At 39.3% G+C, this 23391-nt stretch overlaps 1 protein-coding gene across 1 annotated transcript; it reads left to right on the top strand.

The window, feature by feature from the left end:
* Window positions 1-5892: 5892 nt before the first annotated feature.
* ZRANB2 (zinc finger RANBP2-type containing 2) lies at window positions 5893-22070 on the top strand. Its single transcript, XM_067563381.1, has 10 exons — window positions 5893-6038; window positions 7090-7142; window positions 7254-7362; window positions 8649-8731; window positions 10916-10992; window positions 11985-12122; window positions 13273-13445; window positions 16358-16444; window positions 19150-19314; window positions 20137-22070. Exons 1-10 carry the CDS (start codon window positions 5983-5985, stop codon window positions 20198-20200), a joined length of 1005 nt encoding a protein of 334 aa, XP_067419482.1. The 5' UTR covers window positions 5893-5982; the 3' UTR covers window positions 20201-22070.
* The last annotated feature ends 1321 nt before the right edge of the window (window positions 22071-23391 follow it).

The following is a 23391-nucleotide window of genomic DNA, read 5'->3' as shown; positions in this document are numbered from 1 at the left end:
GTCATGCTCGAGCCCAAACTCTGCTTCTGCCAAAACACAATTCTGTCTACTGAAGCCAGCAAGCCATAAAGGCCCAGGCCCCATGAGAGGGAAGAGTGGTGGGTTCAAGCTTGGGTCACACTGGGACTTGGATCCAGACTCTACCAGTCTGCAGTGTGGACACAGCTCAGGCCAGGGTCCCTCAGACTCAGGTCCTGAGAGTCCAACTCTATCCCACAATCCCATGGGCTGGTGTTCCTCATTCTTTCTATCCCAAAACTAGCCAATCGACTCCCAGGAAACAGAAGCAATCCTCCTGGTGCAAGTACAGCTGAGTAGTGTTTAACCCTTCCATTTTATTCTGACCGCTTAGCCATAAACACAATGATCCTTCTTGTGTGTTTGCAATAGCCACAAACAAGAAGTCCTTTGCCAAACACACTGCTACCTGGTCATGGAATCACAGCCATATTGGCAAATGTCTGGTGCAAGACAAGCAAAAAGTTCAACTTCAGTGAGAGTACCAGTGAAAAATGATCAGGCATATCAGAAAACAGTGAAGAAACTGGCAGAGTTGGGCAGCTCTGATGGCGACCTTCTGACCCCAGAATCAAGTATCAAACCAAAGGGGAACCAGCAGGTGCCAGTCTTGAGTCTGTACTCAAAAGAGCTATTTGATGGCCCCCCAGGGGATCAGCCTGATGCAGAACCAGCAGCAAAAGCAGCACAGACAGAAGTAGCCCTGCAGCCTGGTAAGTGTTTGGCTCCATGTTTGTTATTATTAATACACAAATAGGAGGGATTTCTGGTTTTTGAACCCATGCAATTTTTAGTACAAGCCACAGTGTAGCCGAGAGGTGTGGCCTCCGTTGGAGACTGATGGTGACGGAGAGCCAAACCCCCTCTGGGGGGCAGAGCCTGAGAGTACAACCTCACCTGACCGGAAGCAGAAAGGCAGGGCAGGAAGTATTAAAGGGAGGCCTTTCCACTCAGTAAGGGGAAGGCGGTCAAGGGAGAAGGACGTCCTTTGGGGCCAGGGCCAGACCGTTACCTGGAGGAGACGCTGCCGGAGCTGCCAACTATCTGGGGCCCTGAGGACCTGGAGGAGCTACCTGAGCCCAGTAAGCCGGAGGAGGCCCCTGGATCTTGCAACCTGGAGGAGCTACCCAAGCTGCCAGCCCCCTGTAAGCCAGAGGAGATCCCAGAACCTTGTGACCTAGAGGAACTGCTCTCCGCTGACAGCTCTGAAGAGTTCCCAGACCTGCCATCGAGCGACGAGGCCAAGGGGTTCTGGAACTTCCCTCGGGCAGAGTATCCCAAGGAAACAGGGAGCAACTCAAAGGACCAGGTACTCTAGGGAAAGGGGGGAAGGAAGAAGCCCTGGGGAGCCAGACGTCCATCCGGCTGCGTTATGACTTGAAGCCGAGTCAGGGCGTTTCATCTGGATCCCGCTGACCCAGTGACAGGACAACCCATCACTGCCAGGGCCCTGGGCTGGGACGCAGTGGAGTTGGGTGGGCCTGTGTCCCCCTCCCCCTTCCTACCCTACTTAGGGGTGATTGCCCACTAAGGGCCAGAGCCTGTTCCCCATTGCCTGCCCTGCCCTGCCTAAGGGCCAGGGCTTTGGCTGTTTCCTCGCCCTCCTGATGGCTAGAGATAGCTTCCCTTTTGCTTCGCCTGCCCTGCCAAAGGGCAAGGGCCTTAAACTGTGTGCTTGCCCTACAGAGGGCTAGAGACTGTTTCCCCCTTTGCTTGGCCTGCCCTGCCTGAGGGCTGGGGCCTGGAACTATGTGCTCGCCTTGCTGAGGGCTAGAGACTGTCCCCTTTTTGTTAGGACACCGCACAGGGCGCAAGCTATTAGGTTGGTTTGACATGATTTGTTCTTAACAAATCCATGCTAACTGTTATTTATCACTTTATTATCGTCTAGGTGTTTGCAAATTGATAGTTTAATTATTGTGAACAACCAACTGATTGTATACAGTATTACTCTATTATAAAAGTGTTGTCTTTTCTGAAAGCTAATGAAACGCTGGCAATTAATATCTTTGTGAAATATATTTATTAACATTATCTGAGAAAATATGGGTACTTAATGATATATTTTAAAATACAGGTTCCCACCCAAACAGGAAAGAAGGCAGCTATTTACCTATCTCCTAAGTAAATTAAGCATGGTGGAATCAAAAGAGTGGAAGCCTCATTTACATGGAACGGGATGGGAAGCCCACAGGAAAGTAAGAACAGCATAAGGTCATCCTGCCTCTTGAAACAAAGTAATTTAATGCTGGCCAATATAAGCAAAGACAGACGCCATCTTTGGCATCCATCACTAGACAGAGACAAGGGAACAGAGCCCTTGTAAGGTGAGAAAAAAATGGGTCCTTCAACCAAAGGGGAGATTGAAGTCTCTAGAAACTGAATATAGGAGAGAAATCATCTTGAAGAAACCTTGTATCTTGCTAGATAAAATTTTTAGACTTTTTGATGCATGTTTTCACTTGTATTTGTTTGTAACCCTTTCTAACTTTATTTCTTTCACTTGGCATCACTTAACGTATCTGCTTTTGTTAATGAACTTGTTTTACTATTACTATAAACCAACTCAGTACTGTGTTAAAATGAAAGGGTGTATTTACCCCAGTTAATAAGCTGTGATTTGTTTCTGGGTCTTTAGAGGAATAAAAAACCTTCTTATTTCTCTGAACAGTCCACGGGAGAGCTGGACATTACAAAACACAGTTTTGGAAAAATTGAGGACTGGGAGTGTGTTGGGGTCACCTTGCTGGTTGTAATCAAGACTGGTGGAAGCCAGAGTGGGGCTGTTGCAGAGCTGTTGAACCAGTGCTACCTAAGCACACAGACACTCAAGGTGTGATTATATGTTGTAGGCTAGTTGGGAGCATCCCAGTCTGGGAGCTACAACAGTAAGGCCTTGTGAGGCATTCAGGTGTACAGGGCAGGTGGTGACACAACCCCTCACTGGTCTGGACTGCACCCAGAACCTCTTTCACAAGTGTAATGAAACCTTCTCTTGCCAGGCCCTCTGACATCAGGATACAGCTTCATAAACCAAGGCAAAGGAGAATATGTGAGGTCCCTAGAATAACAGTGGGGACAGTAACTCCATTTACGGCAATATCATTTGGTGGGAATAGAGTCTTGGAATGATTATGAAGATTGACTCCTGATTGACGGAAAACCCTACCATTATGAACTTTTCCAGTACTGCCCATGCTGGTATCCATAAATCAGCCTCTGAAGTCCACAAGGGCCTGCATAACTATGGAGTGGTACCCTTTGTGGTTTATGTACACATATGCTCTTTGAGGAAAACAAACTGTGGGCACCTGAGTCTCACCAATGACCCCACCATAGTTTGGAAACCTTGTTCTCTCAAAATGAGCAATTACTTCAAGGATATTATTTATGCCCACCACCTTTGGGTCAATTACACACCTGCTTGCCTCAGAAACCATTGCCACCATTTTACCCACAGTTGACTTTCCAACACCAAATTGGTCAGCAATAAATCTGGAGCAGTCTGGAGTAGCCAGCTTCCAGATGGTTATAGCAACCCACTTCTCGAGTGGTAAGGACAGCCTCATGCATGTGTTGTGATACTGGAGGGTCAGGGCAAACTGCTTACAAAGCTCTAGAAATGTAGTTTTTTCCATGCAAAAGTTCTGGACTCACTGCTGGTCATCCCAGGTCCGCATGACAACATCATCCCACTTGTCTGTGCTTGTGACCCTGCTTCAGAAGTACCAGTCTACATAGGGCACATCAGCATCTATATAACAGTGCAAAGTCATGCACTTGGGTACTAACAAGAATTTTTGCTATGAGCGGGGGATGTATCAACTGGAAGTGACAGAGTGGGAGAAAGACAGAGTGGGAGAAAGAGCGGGTATACTGCTCAATCACAGGATGACTATAATCCACATATATGATATAGCCATGAAAAAGACTAATGCAATCCTAGGATGCATCAGGCAGGGTATTTCCACTAGAGATAGGGAATATTAGTACCATTATACAAGGCATTGGAATACTGTATGTAATTTTGGTCTCCCATGTTTAGGAAAGATTAATTTAAACTGGAGCAAGTGTGAAGAAAGGCTACTAGGATGATCAGAGAAATGGAGGACCTACCTTACGAGAGGAGACTTAAGGAGCTTTGCTTATTTAGCTTAAAGAAACAAAGGCTGAGGGGAGATATGATTTGCTGTCTGCAAATACATCAAAGGGATAAATACCAGGGAAAGAGAGAAGTTATTTAAATTAAGCATCAATGTTGGCACAAGAACAAAGGGGTGTAAACTTGCCATCAACAAGTTTAGGCCTGAAATTAGATGAAGGTTTCTAACTATCAGAAGAATGAAGTTCTGGAACAGCCTTTCAAGGGGAGCAAGGGGGGCAAAAAACCTTACTGGTTTCAAGACGGAGCTTGATAAATTTATAGAGGGGATGGTATAATGAGATTGCCTACAATGGCCTGTGGCCCATCTGCAATGGCTAGTAGGAAATATCCCCAACAGCTGGAGATGGGACACTAGCGTGTGCTCTGAGTTATTTCCCAAGTATGTGTCTGGTGGGTCTTGCCCATATGCTCAGGGTCTAACTGATCATCATATTTGGGGAATTTTCCCCCAGGTCAAATTGGTAGAGACTCTGGGGTTTTTGTTTTTTTTGCTTTCTCTGCAGCATGGGACCTGGCTCACTTGCTGCTTTAAACTAGAGTAAATGGTGGATTCTCTGTAATTTTGAGTCTTTAAATCATGATTTGAGGATGTCAGTAACTCAGCCTGAGATTATGTGTCTCTTACAGGAGTAGATGGGCGACTTCTGTGGCCTGCAATGTGCAGGAGGTGAGACTAGATGATCACGATGGTCCCTTCTGGATTTAAAGTCTGAATCTTTGAGTCTATAATAAAAGTCATGAGCAGCATTAGTCTGACATTCCCGTATTGTCCTCCTCCTCCTCTAACAGGTACTTGGTAGGTAAGAAAACACTGCTGAAATGTCCACCAGTGTCTCATGGATGCTCTGCACATTTCTTGAAACAGAAGTGAAAGCCCAAGAGTTCTTCAAATAGCGTCTCCTCCATGTTGTTGGCTCCAGTTGTTGGGAGTGTGCGGACCCAAAAGATGGCTCTGCACGACATGCTGGTGGGCTGCAACAACTTCCTGTAAGGTGTGGGTGGATGGTCAAGTTTTTCCACACTGCATTATGAGCAAAGAACTAGAGGAGCTACAGAAAGGGAGGGCACTAGCAAGCCTGGGGTAGGCTGGTTTGACTTGGTTCTGTGTAGGGAAACAGACAGCAATGGAAAAAGTCAGAGAGCAAGACCCTCAGTGGGTGTAAATCAGCCAAAGGGCAGCGAAGCTCCAGTGACACCAGTTCATGCTAGCTGAGGATCCGGCCACGACACCTTGGCTCTGTCTACACGAGGGCAACATTCAAGGAATGTCGAGCGTTGCCACCAGTAGTCCAGTTCCAGCCCGGTTAGCACTGCTGGGATCCCTGGTCTGGGGGCTGCAGCCATGGTTGCTGCCTCCATCTCCCTAGCACGGCTCCCAGCACCAGCCAGCATGACTGAGCGAGCCGCCTGCCCTGCCCATAGCCCCCCGCCCTGCTTCCTTCTTCCCGCTCCCCCACACTCCCTCCCTCCGCCCCTCCCCCCACACCGTCTGGCTCCCTCCGCTCCGCCCCTCTCTCTCCGCTGGGGTCCTCCGGCCCCTAGGGGGAACTCTTCGCGCCGCCTCCACTCACTTCCCGGCCGGGCAGGGTGTCTATTCCAATGCCGGATTACAAGCCGCGCCGCTGCCCTTCGGCGCCTTTCCTCGGGCAGGGCGGGTCTTGTTGTGCGCAGGAACACGCAGGCGGCTGAGAGCGGGGAGCAGGCGCTACGGGCCAGTCCCGTCAGCCGCAGGACCCCGGCCCCGGCCCTCACCTGCCGCTCGGCTGTATTCTGCTTCTGTCCGAAGGCGGCGGAGGAAGATGTCGACGAAGAATTTCCGAGTCAGCGATGGGGACTGGATCTGCCCGGACAAGAAGTGAGGGGGGGGGGCGCCATGGGCGGGAGCGGATCTCGGGGGCACCATGGAAGGGGGGCGGGGTTCGGGGGAGCTCCACGTTGCTCGAGTCTTCTTCCTGCGGCGGGCGGGCGCTGGTTGCGGGGCAGTTACTTGCGGGAACGGACGGATGGGGGGGGGGGAGGGGAATCTCCTATCCCTACCCCTGGGGTCTCTGTTGCCTCGGGCTTGTTGCGTGGGGCCAGAAACATGCATAACGCCCCTTTCGGTGCGGTGACTCGGCGGCAGCTCTAGACAGCAAACGAAGTGAATGGGCCCCGTGCTCCTGCGACGCGCTCTTTGGGGGGGGTTCCCACTGTGCCTCCTCAGAGCCCAGTTACTGCAGGTGCAAGGGTTGGCCTGTGCGGACAAATTGCAGAATCAGGGCCATAAACTCGAGAATGACGTGGCTGTAGAAGTACTTAGCGAAGCCCAGCGATTCTTCAGTCTTCTGTCTAATTCTGCAGTCAGGTTGCAATGTGTTTGAAAAAAATATTTAATAAGGAAAGTTAAATATTTCTCCGGAGTGCTTCATTAAATAAAAATGTTTGCCAACTTCTGCCAGGTGTTGACAGTTAATGAAGGCCCTAGTGCTGTTATTGTGAAGGAGTAGGATCCTGACAAAAATAAACTTACCATGGTGGTTTGTTTGGTTTTTGTATGTTTGTGTTTGTTTGTTTGCTCTGAAATGTGTATTTGTACAACAAAAGGAAAACTAACCGCCATGTTACAAACAGCTACTTTATTTCTCAGTTTAGAAAACAAAAAGTCACTATTAAAAGGTTCTTTGTCAAAATAAAGCATTTCCAGAGTTTCTATAACAGTTTTATTTTAACTACAAAAATTAAGCTACTAGCATTAAAATCATTCAATCTGGGAAAATTTCATGATTTGTTTTGCAAAACGAATACTTCTTGGGCTTTTTCATCTTTAAAACAAATATTTTCCAAATATTGATTGCTATCTTTATCCTCTCCCCATTTAAAAAAACAACTGTTAATTGCCCTTTTTAAGAATATATTTTCTTTTTCAGGTGTGGAAATGTTAACTTTGCTAGAAGAACCAGCTGTAACAGATGTGGTCGAGGTGACTATCTTTCCAGTTTAGATTTCCCTTGTCTCTCATCACCCACAAAAAAATGAAATGTTCAATCTCTAAGAAACTTCTTGAAAATTATTTTGTTGAATCTCGTTTTAGAAAAAACAACTGAAGCCAAAATGATGAAAGCTGGAGGGACTGAAATAGGGAAGACGCTTGCTGAAAAGAGCCGTGGCCTCTTCAGTGCTAATGATTGGCAATGTAAAACGTATGTTGGTTTTGAAACTTAAATATTATTCCTGCCACAAAAACCTTTAAGTGACTAAAAGGTAATATATCTTGGGTATTTAACTCAGTCAGTATCAATGTGGCTTTTACTGAGTAGGCAAGAGAAATTGGGACTTCCTTTTTTTTAGTGCTTTTTTAAAAGGTTTTGTATGTTTTTATAGTAGATTAGTTTTCATTTTTAGTTTTTGTTGACAACAAATATTTAATCAATATGACTTTGAACAGACAATATGGTCTTTTAATTAAAGCACAGGATTGGAAGTATGTGTTCTTTTCTTGATCTAACTCAAAAACTTCCTGTGTGACTATAGGCAAGTTGTGGATTTTTTTTTTTAAAAAAGAGATGGAATTGGGAGAATAACTTCATGGTGATTTTTATGAAGTTTTGGAAGGTGCAAAACAAGTGCGAAGTACAGAGAAATTATGTTTTCCCCCCAACTCTGTATATCTGAATACTTGTGTTGTTTGAAACTTTTATTGAAACAATTTTTTTCGGAAACTCTGATTTTTATGATAAGTTTCATATCTCATTAGACCCTTTTAAATTTGATGTATCTATTGTCTTAGACTGCGTAAAATTTCCAGTCTCTGAAACCTGTACTTACTATAATATTTTGCCCATCTCTAGAAAATGCTAATTGAATTCTAGTTCACATTTGTCAAATTTCAACTTTAAAACTGGCACTTGCCTCTGCGTTCCTGCAAATTGCATCCATCTATTTTTTCCCCTCTAATTCTTGTCCTTTTTCCACCATTTTCCAATGTTCCTCTGTTTTCTTCTACCTCTACTGCATTTTTTAATAAACCAAGCACCTTTCCCCAACATATATAGGACCCTTGAAAAAAGTTAGATAAAAATTACTTCTGTGTAGTTATGATATGAAAACTCCTTTTATGCCCAAATATATGCAGCCTTATTACTATAAGATGATTTGGTCTAGCTCTATGCATGTATATTCATTTTAACCTTGATCATAGCTGTGCCTCACTTGGGGTTCTTTGGGTTGATGACTTGACTCATGCTTGTAGTCCTCATGCTGGAAAAAATCCTATAGATTTTTCTGGGAGTTGCATGTGCATAAGTACTGCAAGAATGGGCCTTGCTGATGTTGCAATTACCTGTTTGGTTAGTAGTGAACTCAAATCACTACTAACAGGTATAAATTGATTTCATTATTTTCTGGATTGTTACCTAATTCCCAAGCTCTTTAACTGGAAATAAAATGCTACATCTTTACACTTACCTTCTTTTTCCCCCTTCTAAAGTTGTGGTAATGTGAACTGGGCCAGGAGATCAGAGTGTAATATGTGTAATACACCCAAGTATGCAAAACTGGAGGAAAGAACAGGTAAGATGAATCTGCATTTTTAAATACTCAGTTCTCTTCATAAACTTTATAATGTTAGGAATCATAATATAACTTAAATCAAGTGGTCATTTTTTAATAGGAATAGCGATACTACCTAGTCTTCCTGTTGCATGTCCCACCCTTGTAAGTTTTTATATGTGCTAAGTATTATTAGTATGTAAAGTACATGTGTGATAGTATGATTAAAACAGATTCTTAAATAACAGTTTCCAGTAGATTATTTTTAAGATCAGGAATTAATTTTGAGTTACTGATATGTAGCCATAGAATCCATCTACATTAGGCTTACAAGTCAATAGTAGGTTACAACACGTTTCCAGTTTGTAGTGTAGAATGGACCATAACTATTTAATAATTAAGTGATAGCCTTGGTCATGTTTTGGATATAATAAAGTCCCATCTGCATTATAAAATGGAACCATATTATAACTAGGTCAGGGTTGCAACCATGTTCTAACTGGAATTGATTGGGTTGTAATTGTGGTGTAGACAAGCCCAATAAGTGTTGCATGATCTGGGAACTGATCTGTCTTAGTATTCTGTCACTTCTAAAATTAGAAGCACAGAACTTAATTTATATGCCATAGAGGAAAAGTACAATTTATCAGTTTTCTCTTTCTTCCACAATTCTTAAAAGTAGTAAGTCATGTTATCCAGTCATATGTATTGAAAGTACAAGTAGCACAGTGCATTTTTGTTACTTACAAATGAATATACATTATAGCTGAAATTAAAGTTGAAAATTAAAATAAGTAGTTCTGAGTTCCCTGCAGATATTCAGAAATGGTGGAGTATGTTGGGGACTCTAAAGTTGCACAAAATACATGCTGAGTTTGTGTGTTGAGGGTTTTTTAAATGTGGTGCTGCCTTGTAGACAACATGCACTATAAGCCATTCTGATCACTTTTAGGTTTGGAAAGAAAAGGATGGCTCACTGACATCTTTTTAATAAGGATACTTGAATGAAAGGATCTCTGTTTTAGAAGTTCATCTTTTTGTGCTAATTATTTCCCCTTTGTAGTCACAATTCTCTCTTTTGCGGGGCTATATTTGGCTGCATTAATTATATTTGTTGTGTCAAAATATCAGTTATGACTTCAAATGAATAGTAGGTGCCAAGAACAGTTATTTTGGAAATAGCACAAGCAATGGAGAAGGGAGAGACTGTTTTCAATGGAAGTTCAAATTTGTTACAACAGTTGGTTATACATTGAAGGGGCAATTTTAATGCGTTTACCAGCAACCATTTCAAATGGAATGTGAGCAATTATGTGATAAATAGCCTTAAGGTTTAACTTTATATGTAAAATCTTTCCTGTATGCAACAAAAAAGCAATTGATTAAATCAATAACAAAATTGTGCTTTAAGCAGAAATGTCTTTCAACTAATCCTCATTCTTAAAAGGACAGTGACATTCCCTTTTTCTGTGCTTTCCTTCTGAGATCACCCTATAAATGACAAGTTAAACAAAACCCGCAAAAAATGTAAATATTTTTGAGCTAGATAATCTCCTTTGCCAAATTTGCCTGGGAAATTTAGGGGGCATCAGGGCATCTGTTCCAGCTTCTTGATTCTCAGGCCCACTTTTCGCCCCAATTCAACTTAAAACTGCTACCAAGGAGTATTAAATGCCAATTCTGTCTTAGGGGGCATAATGGACCATACACCATGGAAGTGGTGCAGCCGAGCCCCTCCTGGCCATGACACGCTCTGTGGGTCAAAAAGACAGAGATGCAGGGTCTGGCTGTAGTACAGATGCTTCAGCAATGTTCTCCTATACCAGGGGGATTCTCTGCTAGGCATTTGCAACCTGATTATGATTCTTTTGTGACACTACAGTGTCTCAAAGGGGCCATAATCCTGACCCTTAATTACCAAATAGTTGCAGTGGGGTGTAGTTCTTTCATTTAGCAAAGGTTATCTCAGTTTCTCAATTACATATGTAAAAAACTTTTTGATGCAGTTGTGTGAGAAAAGTTCAATATCCATTTCCCTTCAGATTGCATAATGTTCCTGCTTCTACATGATAGCTTATACATCTAGAAACATCTGTTATAGGATTTTACTAAAATGTAGAATAATAAAAGTATTTACAAAAGACTTTGTATTTAGTGTAATTGAATTTACACAGGTTATCTAATACATTATTTTACAATTTGCAGGATATGGAGGAGGTTTTAATGAACGAGAGAATGTTGAATATATAGAACGTGAAGAATCAGATGGGGAATATGATGAGGTAAGGTTATATATAATTATTACATTGGAGAATAGATTATAATGAAAAGATTTGTGTTAAGAGCACATCTGGTAGGGAAGTCCGACTTACCTAACTCAGGGTATGTCTACACTACAAGGACTAGAGTGGTAAAACTGCAGCCATTGTAGTGAAGACACTTCCTGCAGTGGTGGAAGGGGTAGTAAATCCACCCCTTTTAGATGCAGTAGCTAGGGCAACAGAATTATTCCATTGACCTAGCTGCATCTATACTCCCCAGTGCTTGAAATTTTTCATGGCCTGAGTGATGTAGCTATGTTGACCTAAGTCTTAGGTGTAGACCAAGAAGACCTAGGGTGAAGGAAGCTAGCTGTGTAAATCTTTTTGAATTATGCCTCTTGCCGATTCATCTGTGAATCGGTGTTGAATCCAGAAAGTTCCGGGGATGAACTTCCAAAAATCAGTTAACTCCTACCAATTTAAATTGTAACTGTGCTTTGTGTGTCATTAATTTAACTGCTTTCACAGTCTGCTTTAGATTCCTTGCGATATTTTCTTTAGGAGGCTCATATACCACTTCCCAAATATACTGAAGTCTGTTATAAAGCCATCTTGTAAAGCACATGCTATTTGATTGCATCCAGATATTTTATGAATTTATCTGAATATTTATAGACATTATGTATCTTTCATTTTGGATCTACAGTAGGTTTTTGCTGAGTGCTTTTTTTTTTTTTTTTTCTTTTCAGTTTATTCAACTAAGATTTCATGGTTGAAATTTGCCTTCTCTGCCTCTACACGTAGCAATATTTTTTTCATTTGTAATTAAAGTTGTCTTTAACTGTTTTTCACATTTTCCCACAGAAGTCATACAAAAGTCTTAGTTCATTATAATCTTTTTATATTGGCTCTTAAGAGGCTGCTTGTTTATTATAATTAATATTATTTGTGGTGGGCAGAAACAAAGTTTGTGTAACTCACCTTTTTATGGAATACAATTTATTTGCTATTAGTTTGGTCGCAAAAAGAAAAAATACAGAGGGAAGCCAGTTGGGCCTGCATCTATCCTTAAAGAAGTAGAAGATAAGGAATCTGAAGGGGAAGAAGAGGAGGATGAGGATGAAGATCTTTCCAAGTATAAATTGGATGAGGTAAAATTCTTATTCTTTGTTACTACTAACATACTGTGTTTTTACTAAGTGACGTCGGCCTTAATTCTTAGCTGCTTGTAAGTTATAATTAAGGATGATACGTTCTCCTAACCTTTGTGTGTGTACTGGAGTGGGATGTTTGTGTACTGGGAGACAGCATGACCTGAGCAGAGTCTGTCAGCCTGAACTCTGTATTTGTTGCCTTGAATGACTGCTGTCAGAATCTTATCACTTAAACTTATATTTCTATTTTAACTTATGGTTAAATTACCTGGGAACAGATTTAATAATTCTGATACATACAGATTTACACAGGATGTCTTACTCAATAGCTCCGGTAGAGTATGGTGAAAATGCATACTAAAATCTTTTTTAATTATATCTACTCTTGCTTTATTTCTGATGTTTTCAAAATATCTAAAACACATGTCAACATGGACTAGACGTGTCCCAGATGTCTTCTGTTAAATGATGCTGGCTTTATTTTTAGCTATAAAAACGAAAAATATATATCCTTCTGAACTGCAGTGTTGTTTTTAATACATAGTGATTGTTAAATATTAGTTGTTCCTTTTAGGCCATGATCCAGCAAAGACTTATGCACATGCTTACTTTTTACACACTGACCATCAAAATTAGTGGGACTTCTCACAGAGTGTAAAGTTAAGTATGTGAGGAATTTGCAGAATTGGAGCCTAAGTTTGATAATGGGATATGTTTTCTCTGAGCCTGAGACTTCTGCCAGACATCTGCCCAAAATAAATAAATGGTCTCATTTTTTTTAAGACAGTCACTGTGTTGTACTGTAAATACTGGCATTATAATTAGGTACCTAGCTTTTTCAGTATTTAGTTTTTATGCAAGTTTTTTAGAATCACTTTTTTCAGTACTATTTTATTGCTGTTTCTGAAATTTATTTTTTATTTTTTAACAAGCTGCATTCAATGCTTGAAGGTTTTTTTGATAACAAAAGAGAACTAAAAACCAGTATTTTAAAAGCTTGGCAATAAACTTCAAATAAACTACAGAACAAGAGCAAGTAAAACCTGCTACTCCAAATAAAAAGAGTCTAAAATGTAGTCCTGGACTTTCTGCGTGTTTTCTTCATATTTAAGTCTCCACACCTAATTAACAGTCTACATTGTTTCAGGATGAGGATGAAGATGATGCTGATCTCTCAAAGTATAATCTTGATGCCAGTGAGGAAGAAGATGCTAATAAGAAAAAGAAATCCAACAGGCGCAGTCGCTCTAAGTCTCGATCTTCCCACTCACGATCTTCATCACGCTCATCCTCCCACTCAAGCTCAAGGTCTAGGTCAAGGTAAACGGGTACAGGTCAAGGGTAACGCCAGGCAAAATGTCAGTATCTAACTTCTTTATTTACATCTTTTTTTTCTTGATTGACTTATAGTCTCAGTTAATAATGTAACAGTTTTACATATTCAGTTTACACAGATAGATTACATTTTTTATAATGGCCTTTTGTAGCTCCACAGTTCTAAAAGTGAGGGCTTCTTTTAGTTTGTCACTTTGCTTTCAGTGAGTTAATGTTTCAGCTGAATCTGTAACAAAAATGGCTTATAAAAACAGGAAACGTAGAATGTTTTCAAAACTAATTCTAGTTCTTTTGTCTTGCTATTGAATAGTCACATCTACTATTACATGTTTTTTGGAAGCACTGAGGAAAGTAGACACATTGGCAGGGGATGGGAACTGTTGGCAAAGAAGGAGACGGGGGTGGTGTAAAGCAGGAGGTAATGCAATCAGAGCAGATAAAGTAGAAGGCCAGTATTGGAAAATGCCTTGAAGGTGAAGATAAGAAATTTGAGTTTCATGTGGTAGAAAAGGGGATGTCAATGGAGGGATTAAGATGATGTTGGAGTTAGAGCATTAAACAAGGAAGATGATCTTAACTGAGTTTGAGTTTGCAGGGTTGACATGGGTCTCAATGAGGCCAGATAAAAACTCTAATTTACACATTTAAAGAGAACACAGAAAAACTTATGGTCAAATCAGTAATGAACCAACTATTTAATAAACACGTTGTTTTATTAGCAGATTAGAAAATATCTATCTCAAACAAGCCTAGAGGCTATTTCTAAGTTCCTTAATACTAACGAATGTAAGATTAATACATAGATATCTATCTGGTAGTTATATAGGCAAGAATTGGTTATTGTGTGGAGAAGTTTATAATTTGACCATAATAAATTGCCCAAGCTGAAACTTGGTGAATTAGAGTCTTGGTTTAGGAGAATTTACACCTGCAGACAAATCTATTTAGATAGTCTCAAGTTTGTGGAGTTTAAAAAAAACAAATAAAAAAAAAATTTTTTTTTACACTTAAACTGCTTCTCTTTTTAAAATATCAGCTAATGTTTTTGCCCAGCTTTAAGGTAAGTAAGGCACACTTTGCATTTGTGTCTCAAGTGGCCATGATTTCAAATGTGTGAAAATCAGCTTTCCTTTTTTATTTTTTTTAGGTTGTGTATCTTAAATGTTTTTACCTGGCCTACATGACACCACCTTGCCCCTGCACAGTCCATTCAAAACTTATTTGCTAATTACATCTTCCTTACCTGTCTTTTCTGAATCCTCTACTGAATCCCCCTTTTCCACTGCATAAAGTTTCACTATGAACAGATCCATAGACCACTGCCTTTTTCTTCAAATGCCTCCATAAGACCCACATATGTTATAAAACCTACAAGAAGCTAAACAAAAACTATTGGCTGAGTTGATTGGCACTTGGCAATTTGTTTCTCAAAAAACATATTTTGATCGTGCGTTTCATCTCTTTCTCCACCCTTCATCTTAGAATTTGAGCTCTCTTGAGGCAGGAACTTGTCATCCTGTGTGAACAGCACCCACCACATGGGAACTACTGGGCTACAAATAATCTTATCTGTCCTTTTTTTGAAAAGGACAAACCACAGTCAGCTCAGGTGAAGGGTCCAACATAAATTCACAACCCTCAACACAGATGAAAAGTAGTTTAATTTATTTTGAATTTCCTGTGATCTCCCAGTGTTGGGTGCAATCTTATCACGGGTACTTCAATACATATTCGCAACATTGGTCTTCATTTAATTAAACATAAATGTGCATTCAAAGGGTTTTGAATTCTCTTTGAAGAATTTTTTTTGTTTTTTAGTAGCATAATTTATCTGGCTAGAAATAAAATTGCAGTCCATTCTTGATCTGCATAGTATGAAGAAATAGAGACTCTGGTAACAACATTTATTGGGAATTACAGAATGAATTTACTAAATAGTGCCTGAAAAGATTAGTAAAATTTGGTTTGCCATGCCATCTTCTCAAAATAATTGCAATGATACAAGGTTTGTAGTACTGTACTCTTGTGGCTTGTATTTTAAGGAGATACCATCAATTTGAAAATTGCATTTGTTTAAAAATATTATAAAGTTACAAGTAATGCCTCAGATTTCCGTAAGTTAGCAAAAATTTACCCTTTTGTGTGCATTGTGCCTTTTATACAGAGGAAACAGTGAGACTGATTATAGTCAGTTTCACACTTGCTGAAAAGATCCTTCTAAATAACAGGAGAATAAAATATCTTTGGTTTTTTTTAAGAATTTGTTTAAGAAATGTTCATGATAGTGTATTTGGAGTACCGTATCAGACACTAGAACTCTTAATTTAATACACTTTTAAAAATCTATGATGATGGTGTCCCCCAAGGTGCAAATTACAAGATTTGGGTTGGATTCATGAAATAGTTAATGGGTAAGCAATCATTTTACTGAATAACTGCTACCCTGCTTACTTTGTCTGATTTCACAATTTAAATAATAGTTCTAATGAAAACTTTCAATATCTTAACAGGAAGTCATAAATAAAAACCTTAACTTCTTTATGCCACTTCCTTATACATTGGATATTCTGACTAGAATTATTACTCATCAACAGTTGAAAGTAGATAAATAACTCTGATGTACAATGTGGGAAAGCTTTAAAGAACAAATGATTTTACCTCTTTCATGAATCTGGGCCCAGGTACTTTAATATATGATAAATAGTTGCATCTGCATATTGTTAAAAACAGATTCTGAAAGAAAATGATTAACTTTTGAAAACTTATAAATATTAAGAAGTAGTGTTTCAGATGCTCATGTGTCTTATGCATTGAGCAAAGTTCTACGTGTAATTTTATAATAATCACATCTCATAAGGCTGTTCAAGTACTGGAAAAAATCCTCCATGTTGTTTCAGGTCCCATTCAAGAAGCTCTTCCAGTTCCAGATCAAGATCTCGTTCCACTTCCAGAGAACATTCTAGATCTCGTGGGTCGAAATCAAGGTGAATGAGGTAGCATTCTCTCTGGTTTGCAGAGAGAAATTAAGAGGGTAGCAGAAATGATTGCTTGTTTGTTTGTTTCTCAAAAAAACTATTTTGACTTAACTCATTTTCAGCCTAGAAGTCAGTTATTCCCAGGTCCGGTGTTCCAAGGAGTTACCACTATTAAATGAAATAATTATTCTTGAAAATGCAATTTTGCTTTTTTATGAGGTTATTTTTAAAAGTCTGGTCTAAAGCTAGACAAGGGGATAATGTCGTGTCTATAATAATTCAAAGCAAGAAGAATCTGAATGCATATTTTTGCTTAAAATAATTCTTGCAAACTTTATTTACTGTTTCCTCTGGCTGTTAAGTGTGAAAAATTAGAAGATGTGCTATAGTCTTAGGGTATGTCTACACTGACAGTGGCAAAGTCGCCATCGTCAGATCGATCTTTCTGGATCGATTGAGTGGTCAGTGAAGACCCGCTCAGTCGATTAGGAAGTCGACCTAGTAAAACCAACTCAAGTGGCGTAGCTTAGCGTCGACAGTTCCCATCAGCGCAGTGCAGTGAAGACACGGTGCAGAACGGAAGTAGAGCAGTCGACAGGAATTACGCAAGCTACTCTCTGTAGCTTGCGTAACTCCCGTTGACTGCCGCCGAATTTCCAGGTAAGTGTAGACCAGGCCTTATTTTGTTTGTGTTGGTAATGTATTTGTACAGACAAAACTATTGAAACTTTCATGTAAACATGGGGGAAATATTGAAATCTCAAACTGGTGAGATTACTCGTGATCAAGGCAAGCAAGACTTGGTCCAGATTTTCCAGATATACTCATTAGTCTTAGTTAGCTGGTCTTTTCATATAGCAATTATTGAACTGTATATGGGAGCCAAAGGCAGCAAGTAGTCCTTGTGGTGTTATAGTTCACTGAGGTTTCCTGTTGAAAGAAGTTTTTGCAGTAGAATGCAAATCCATCTCTTTTTTGTCCATGCCTGGAAAGGGCCCCTGTGGTGTGAAATAAGTGTGGATCAATTGCACAGTGTGGGCAGGGCATCAAAAATAGTGGAGGGGTGGAGTGTGAACACGAATTCTGTTCTCCCCTGAAGAGAAAACTGTGGAAGTGCTCCAGGCAGTCTCTACGGGTGTGTCTGCAGTGCACAATCCTTATGGCAGCATGTGAACTCCCCTCCCCACAGCACAATATAAATAGTATAGATGGTGAGCAGTTGGGCGAATAAAGATATACCTGAATACTCATGGTATGTACTCTCTATGCCCAAGCAATGCCTCCCCGTCTACACTGCTGTTTTTCCAATCCTACTGCTGGCGCCTTTTATCTGCTGCAGGGAAAGACTCCAACACTGGAGAGATGCTCCAGCAGCTGGGAGCTGTTGGATCCCCACCACAGATTTTGGAAGTGGGGGGAAAGGCTCGGGCAGGAGGAAGGGAGTGGGAAAAGGCTCCTGCTGCCTCCCCTGCCGGAGCCTTGGACACACTCTGCTTTTCACTGTAGCATGCAGCTAATGAACATACCCTACATGTTGCAGCCAGTGATGTGCAGTGTATATATATATTTTGAAACAGTTCTTTAGCTGCTCTGAGGAGAGGATTACTCCTCCATTCTGTCCTACATTTGCCTAATGTCCATATTGGCTATATTTGCTCTGGGCATTAGTCTGAATTTTAGCCTAGTGAGAATTGCACAATTGGTATAAAGTTAAGTACTAAAAGAGAAAGCAAATTATTATTTGACACCCCATTGACACTGAAGCAATAAGCTCGGGACAAAAGTTATTTTTAGGGTACAGAATTGGTTTTAAAACTTTATTTCAGACCTTCCTGAACATTAAATTGCTTAAAATTTAGGAGCACTTTATCATTTACAAAGAAGATTGTGAAATATTTCAGCAGAAAAATATGCATGTTTGATATCTGAAAAAGTAGTGTCCCCAAGTCGTCTTGACATTGGGCTTGGAGCCAAGAAGTCCTTAATTCTATTTCCATCACCACCTCTGGCAGCTTTTTCAAGTCTACAAATGTGATTTTTTTTTTTTTTTTTTATGAGGAAGATAGCTGTTTTTTTGGTAAAAACACAGATGACAATGCCATGCAAGATATTTTGCGAACATTTTTAATTTATTAAAATTGCTTCAGTTTAGCAGAAGTCTTGCAAATTCAAACAGGCAAATTCTGGGGGTGGGAATAACCATTTTTTGAGGTTTCTTCCAATTTTAGTAATATTTTTAGGCAGTTTATTTTGAAGTAGCCCTGGTTTAATGATCCATAATGGAATACATATACTAATGGTAAAGTGAAACAAGATTTTAAATAGTTTACATTAAATCTCTGTTTGTCCAGCCTCTCACTTCGTGGACTGTACTACTTAGCAGGAGTATGATCTTCTTGTAGGCCATCTCCCATCCCAATCTCCTGCAGTGTGTTTAACAAAAAGCTTAATTATGGACAACCCTAGAAAAAGACTCCAAAACCACTGGTCCAGAATACCATATTTCAGAAGCATTACTTTAAAAATAAGTAATTTTTGAGGTAGAAGTTCTTATTAACTAAGGAGTAAGTATTTATCCACAAATACATTTTGTAAAGTGATGTGGCAAATCTTGTATTGAATGTTCTTGGATCTGAACTCTATAGTAGATTTTTTTCTGTGTCATATTTGTATTATACATGAATTAAATCAAATTTATTTCTTAATCAATGAAGATCCAGCTCCAGGTCCTACAGGGGGTCTTCTACCCCAAGAAAAAGATCTTACTCAAGTTCTCGTTCATCATCTTCCCCTGAGAGAGGCAGGAAGCGGAGTCGCTCTAGATCTTCTTCGTCCGGTGATCGCAAAAAAAGACGTTCGAGATCACGGTCACCTGAAAGGTTTGGGTTTAAGTAGAATAAGAATGGATGTATTTAAAATGTGTGTAAAATACGTTCAGAAGAAATTAAATGAACTGGGAAAGGGTTGAATTTTATCAGTTATTTGTTTTAATATTTAAAAATGGGTTTTCTGATTTTTCCCTTGTCCCCTTTTCCCCATTACCATGCTGCTTTTTAAATCATATTGTTTCAAAACCATCAACAATCTTTCTTTGTAAAATCTCCTGTTAGGAACATGTTCCATAAAAAAAGACCTGGATTACCATTCTTTCAGTGTTTGAAAGGGCTAATGTACTCTGTTGTTTGATTAATTTTCGTAAATGAATATTGTGACATTAAGGGTATGTCTACACTGACGGCGGCAAAGTCCCTGCCAGCAGATCGACCTATGTGGATCAACTGAGCGGTCAGTGAAGAACCGCTCAGTTGATCCAGAAGTTGATGCAGTAAAACCACCCCCTCAAGTGGTTCCCATCTGCACAGTGCAGTGAAGATGTTGCGCAGAAGGGAAGCACAGCAGTCCACGGGAGTTACGCAAGCTATTCTGTGTAGCTTGTGTAACTCTCATCGACTGCCACCGAATCGCCCGGTAAGTGTAGACCAGGGCAAAGGAATTGTAAATTTAATACCAAGTGTGGTAAATTTAATACTAAAAAGTGTAATACGTTAGTAAGCCTAAACACAATGTTTCAGAGAACTTTACATGTTCAGTTTTTATACTACCCATCTGATAAATTTAGTCTTCTAACTATTGTGGATGTGAGTGATAAAAACTAATTTGAACTTATTTCTTTGCATGCTTTCTCTTTTTGTATCCCACAGACGCCGCGGGTCATCATCTGGATCTTCCCATTCTGGTTCCCGTACAAGTTCTAAAAAGAAATAATGCATTAGAGTTCACATTTAAAAAAAAAATCCAGTCCAGTGCATGAGGCATATTTTTAAGAACTTGGTGTCTTATTTGGTCAGAAGTGCTAAATCTGCTAGTAGAAGTGCATGTTTGTCCTTGCTTTCTGGGAAACTGCAGCTTTGTTCATTCATTAAACAAAAAGTAAGGTAGCATTTTAAGCCATAAATTCCCCAGAGTAGGTGTGTACTTTTTATTATTCCATTTCTCTGCTCAGATGTTGCATATCTGTATTGTTAAACAATATATAATGGGGCCCACTTCACTTATTTTAGTACTACCATTGTCTTTTTTTTTTTTTTTTTTTTTTAAGGGCTCTAACCCATTAGATTATCTATCACTCACTGAACTGTGCATGGAGACAGGTTGATCTGTGTAATCCCATCTTCCAAGAGAGAGCTCCCTGCACGACAGCTCCTGAGTTTCTTTGGTGCACTTTTGCTAGGGCCACAGGAAATTACTACAATTCTAAGGCTAAAATACCCCATAGGACGAAGTGTTAGGCCAGGTTTTCAATTTTTCTGTATTTAAACAAAACTTGTGATGGGTGACAGTTCTCTCACTCACATTTAGTGCAGATGTCCAATTTTGATTCTCCTACTGGGAGAATATCCAATACTGAGTTCTGTAATTGGTGAGTGAGACTTCTCTCCTATCTTGAAGGCTTTTTGGGTTACTAAGCACTCTCTTCTCCATAACTGAGGACTGTCTCAAAGCTGTCAGTCTCTGTGGAGATTTAGCCTATTTGATCCTGTCTCAGCCAAGGAAAAGCCTGCTTTCTGCAGTGAGTTGCTGGGTGCAATTTAATTTCTGTGTGTATGAAGTCTGATGCTCTCTTAGAAAGGGGACAGTCTTGTATGGACTGATGCTGAAATCAGCATTATGTAGCTACTTTTGAATGATGAGGGAGTTTGAAATGAGTTTCTTGGAGTTACAATATAGGGTTGAATTTTCTGCAAGCCTGCAATCAAAGATGAATTTGGGCTTAGGAAATCTATTTTTTTCTACACTAAATTTTACTTAGATAAACTGCATAAGAGGTTCTCCTGAAATACAGATAAATCTGTGCTTCTAAATAAATGTGATCAAAGATCATCACTATCCCCTTAAGCTTTATATTTATGGCTTAAAATGCTTTATGAAATTTGTTTTACTAGCAATATCAAATTAAACTTGGTCACTCTTGAGCTCTGTTGGTTAAGAAAGTTTTGTGTTAACAGTATCTTCAGTGGCATCACAAGGTAAGTATGTTAAGGGAAAATAACATGTTTTTAAATAAAAAAGCAATATATCTGTAATTATTTGAGTAGTAAAACTTTCAACATCTTTGATAGTTGCTTTTGTAAACTTCACAGAAACAAATGGAGCAAAATTACATTCTGCTTTCCTTTTTTTAAAAAATAACTTTACATTTCTTTTTGACTGATTTGACAAAGCAAAATGTTTTTGTTGTAGAAATATTTTGATAATCTTTTTGCAGAAAAAATTGCCCTGCAACTTCTTTATTGCTTTGTTTTTTATCTGATTTCCTTGCTAAATGTAGGTTAGATTGCACAAGAACAGTTAGTCTCTTTTAACTGTGCCTCTGACTTCATGAAAGTCTACCTACTAAACTGTAAAAATCAGATCTTCTAGAAGTTATATGTTACCATTTGGTTTATTCTTGTGCTTTGTATTAAAATCGTTGCTGTACTTAGATAAAAGTTTTTAAATTTAGCAAATGGTAGGCTACAGACAGCTCTGAGGAAAATTATGGTTTCATTTGTCTTAGATAAAATGTACTAGGTCATTTCATGAAGAAATTATTCTGTAGACAAGTGTAAATAAAGCTTGTGAGTCAATTATACAATGAGTGTTTCTGTTTAGAAACGTAAAACAAATCTTTCTATCTGCTGGGTCCCTTTAAACTTTCTGCAATGCAAAGCTTCCTTACTGTGTTTAAAATATCTGTGATGTAAAAAAAAACTAGCAACTTAAAGGCAAAAGCAGCTAATCCAATCCCAGCATGCCTCAGAAAATATAAGCAATGTCCATTCTTATTGAATAACTGAATCAAAAAGAAATAGGGTAGTAGGCCCGCTTTGTGTAAGACATAGGTCTAGATTAATTTTAGGGCTTGTTTCAGGGGGGAAAAGGTCAACTTTCATAGCGTAGTGTTCTTGAAACTGTTGTAATTTGACTTCAGTAAAATATTGTCCTATGGCCTTCTGTTTGGCCTTGCCCTCTTCCAACGTAAAGACCTTTACAATGGGATTACAAACATGTGCTATAGAGTAAATGTTAGAGTTTCTACAGACCTCTTTTAAACCTGGAAAATTTATATAGCCCAGATGAAGAGAAACTGGTTAGGTTAGGAATAAAAGTTATAAAACCTATTGAAATGTCTTCATGGAAATACATGAAGATGTCTTTCAAAACCATAAAGTAAAACTGAATAAAAATAGACCAGTCTACTTTCATTATCCAAACTGATTGAAAATGGGAAATGGAAACCCCAAATGTAAAAGATGAAAAGTAACTGGTTTTATTTTTTAAAAGATCAACTGAAGTGCTTTTTAATAAATAGTTGAGGGATAAGGGGATAGGTTTAATAAATAGTTGAGGGATAAGGGGATAGGTTGAAATCCTAAATCATTAACAGAATACATAAGTAGCCTTAAAATTGCAAAGTGGTGCATTTTAAAAGTAAACAGATTTGCTTGCCCCAAACCTAAATGCAGTGATTTGTTTCTTCTGCAAGAGGAGAGGGTGACAAAAAAATCAAGGAATTGCTTGGGTTAGGTATGTCTTAATCTTTCAAGAAAAACACTAACTTAAATGCTTCAAATTAAATAATTAGCATTGTACTAACTTGAAGCAGGCATGATTATCAGTTGTGTGTCTAATAACTTGGGGCACGTTTTCATCCCTGCAATGCATGTGAAACATTTTGTCACACTGTGTTTCTGTTATTTGATGCATTGCAAGGGACTAGGTACCAGGCTATGTTGGATTGATATGACTAGCAGAGTAACTGCTGTAAGATTGGCACATCTTAAATTCAGTAAAATTATTTTTAAATACAGCATTTCAGGCCACCTTTGTAAAACAATCCTTGTTTTTATGTAAATGTCTTTACTGACTTGAAAAGAAATATTAAGCTATGAGATTCGTTTCTAAATGATTTTTAA

The sequence above is a fragment of the Emydura macquarii genome, unplaced genomic scaffold (assembly GCF_026122565.2).
Source record: "Emydura macquarii macquarii isolate MOO-44397 ecotype Brisbane River unplaced genomic scaffold, CSIRO-AGI_Emac_v2 contig_2481, whole genome shotgun sequence".
NCBI lineage: Eukaryota > Metazoa > Chordata > Testudines > Chelidae > Emydura > Emydura macquarii.
This window is presented reverse-complemented; position numbering and strand designations above follow the sequence as displayed.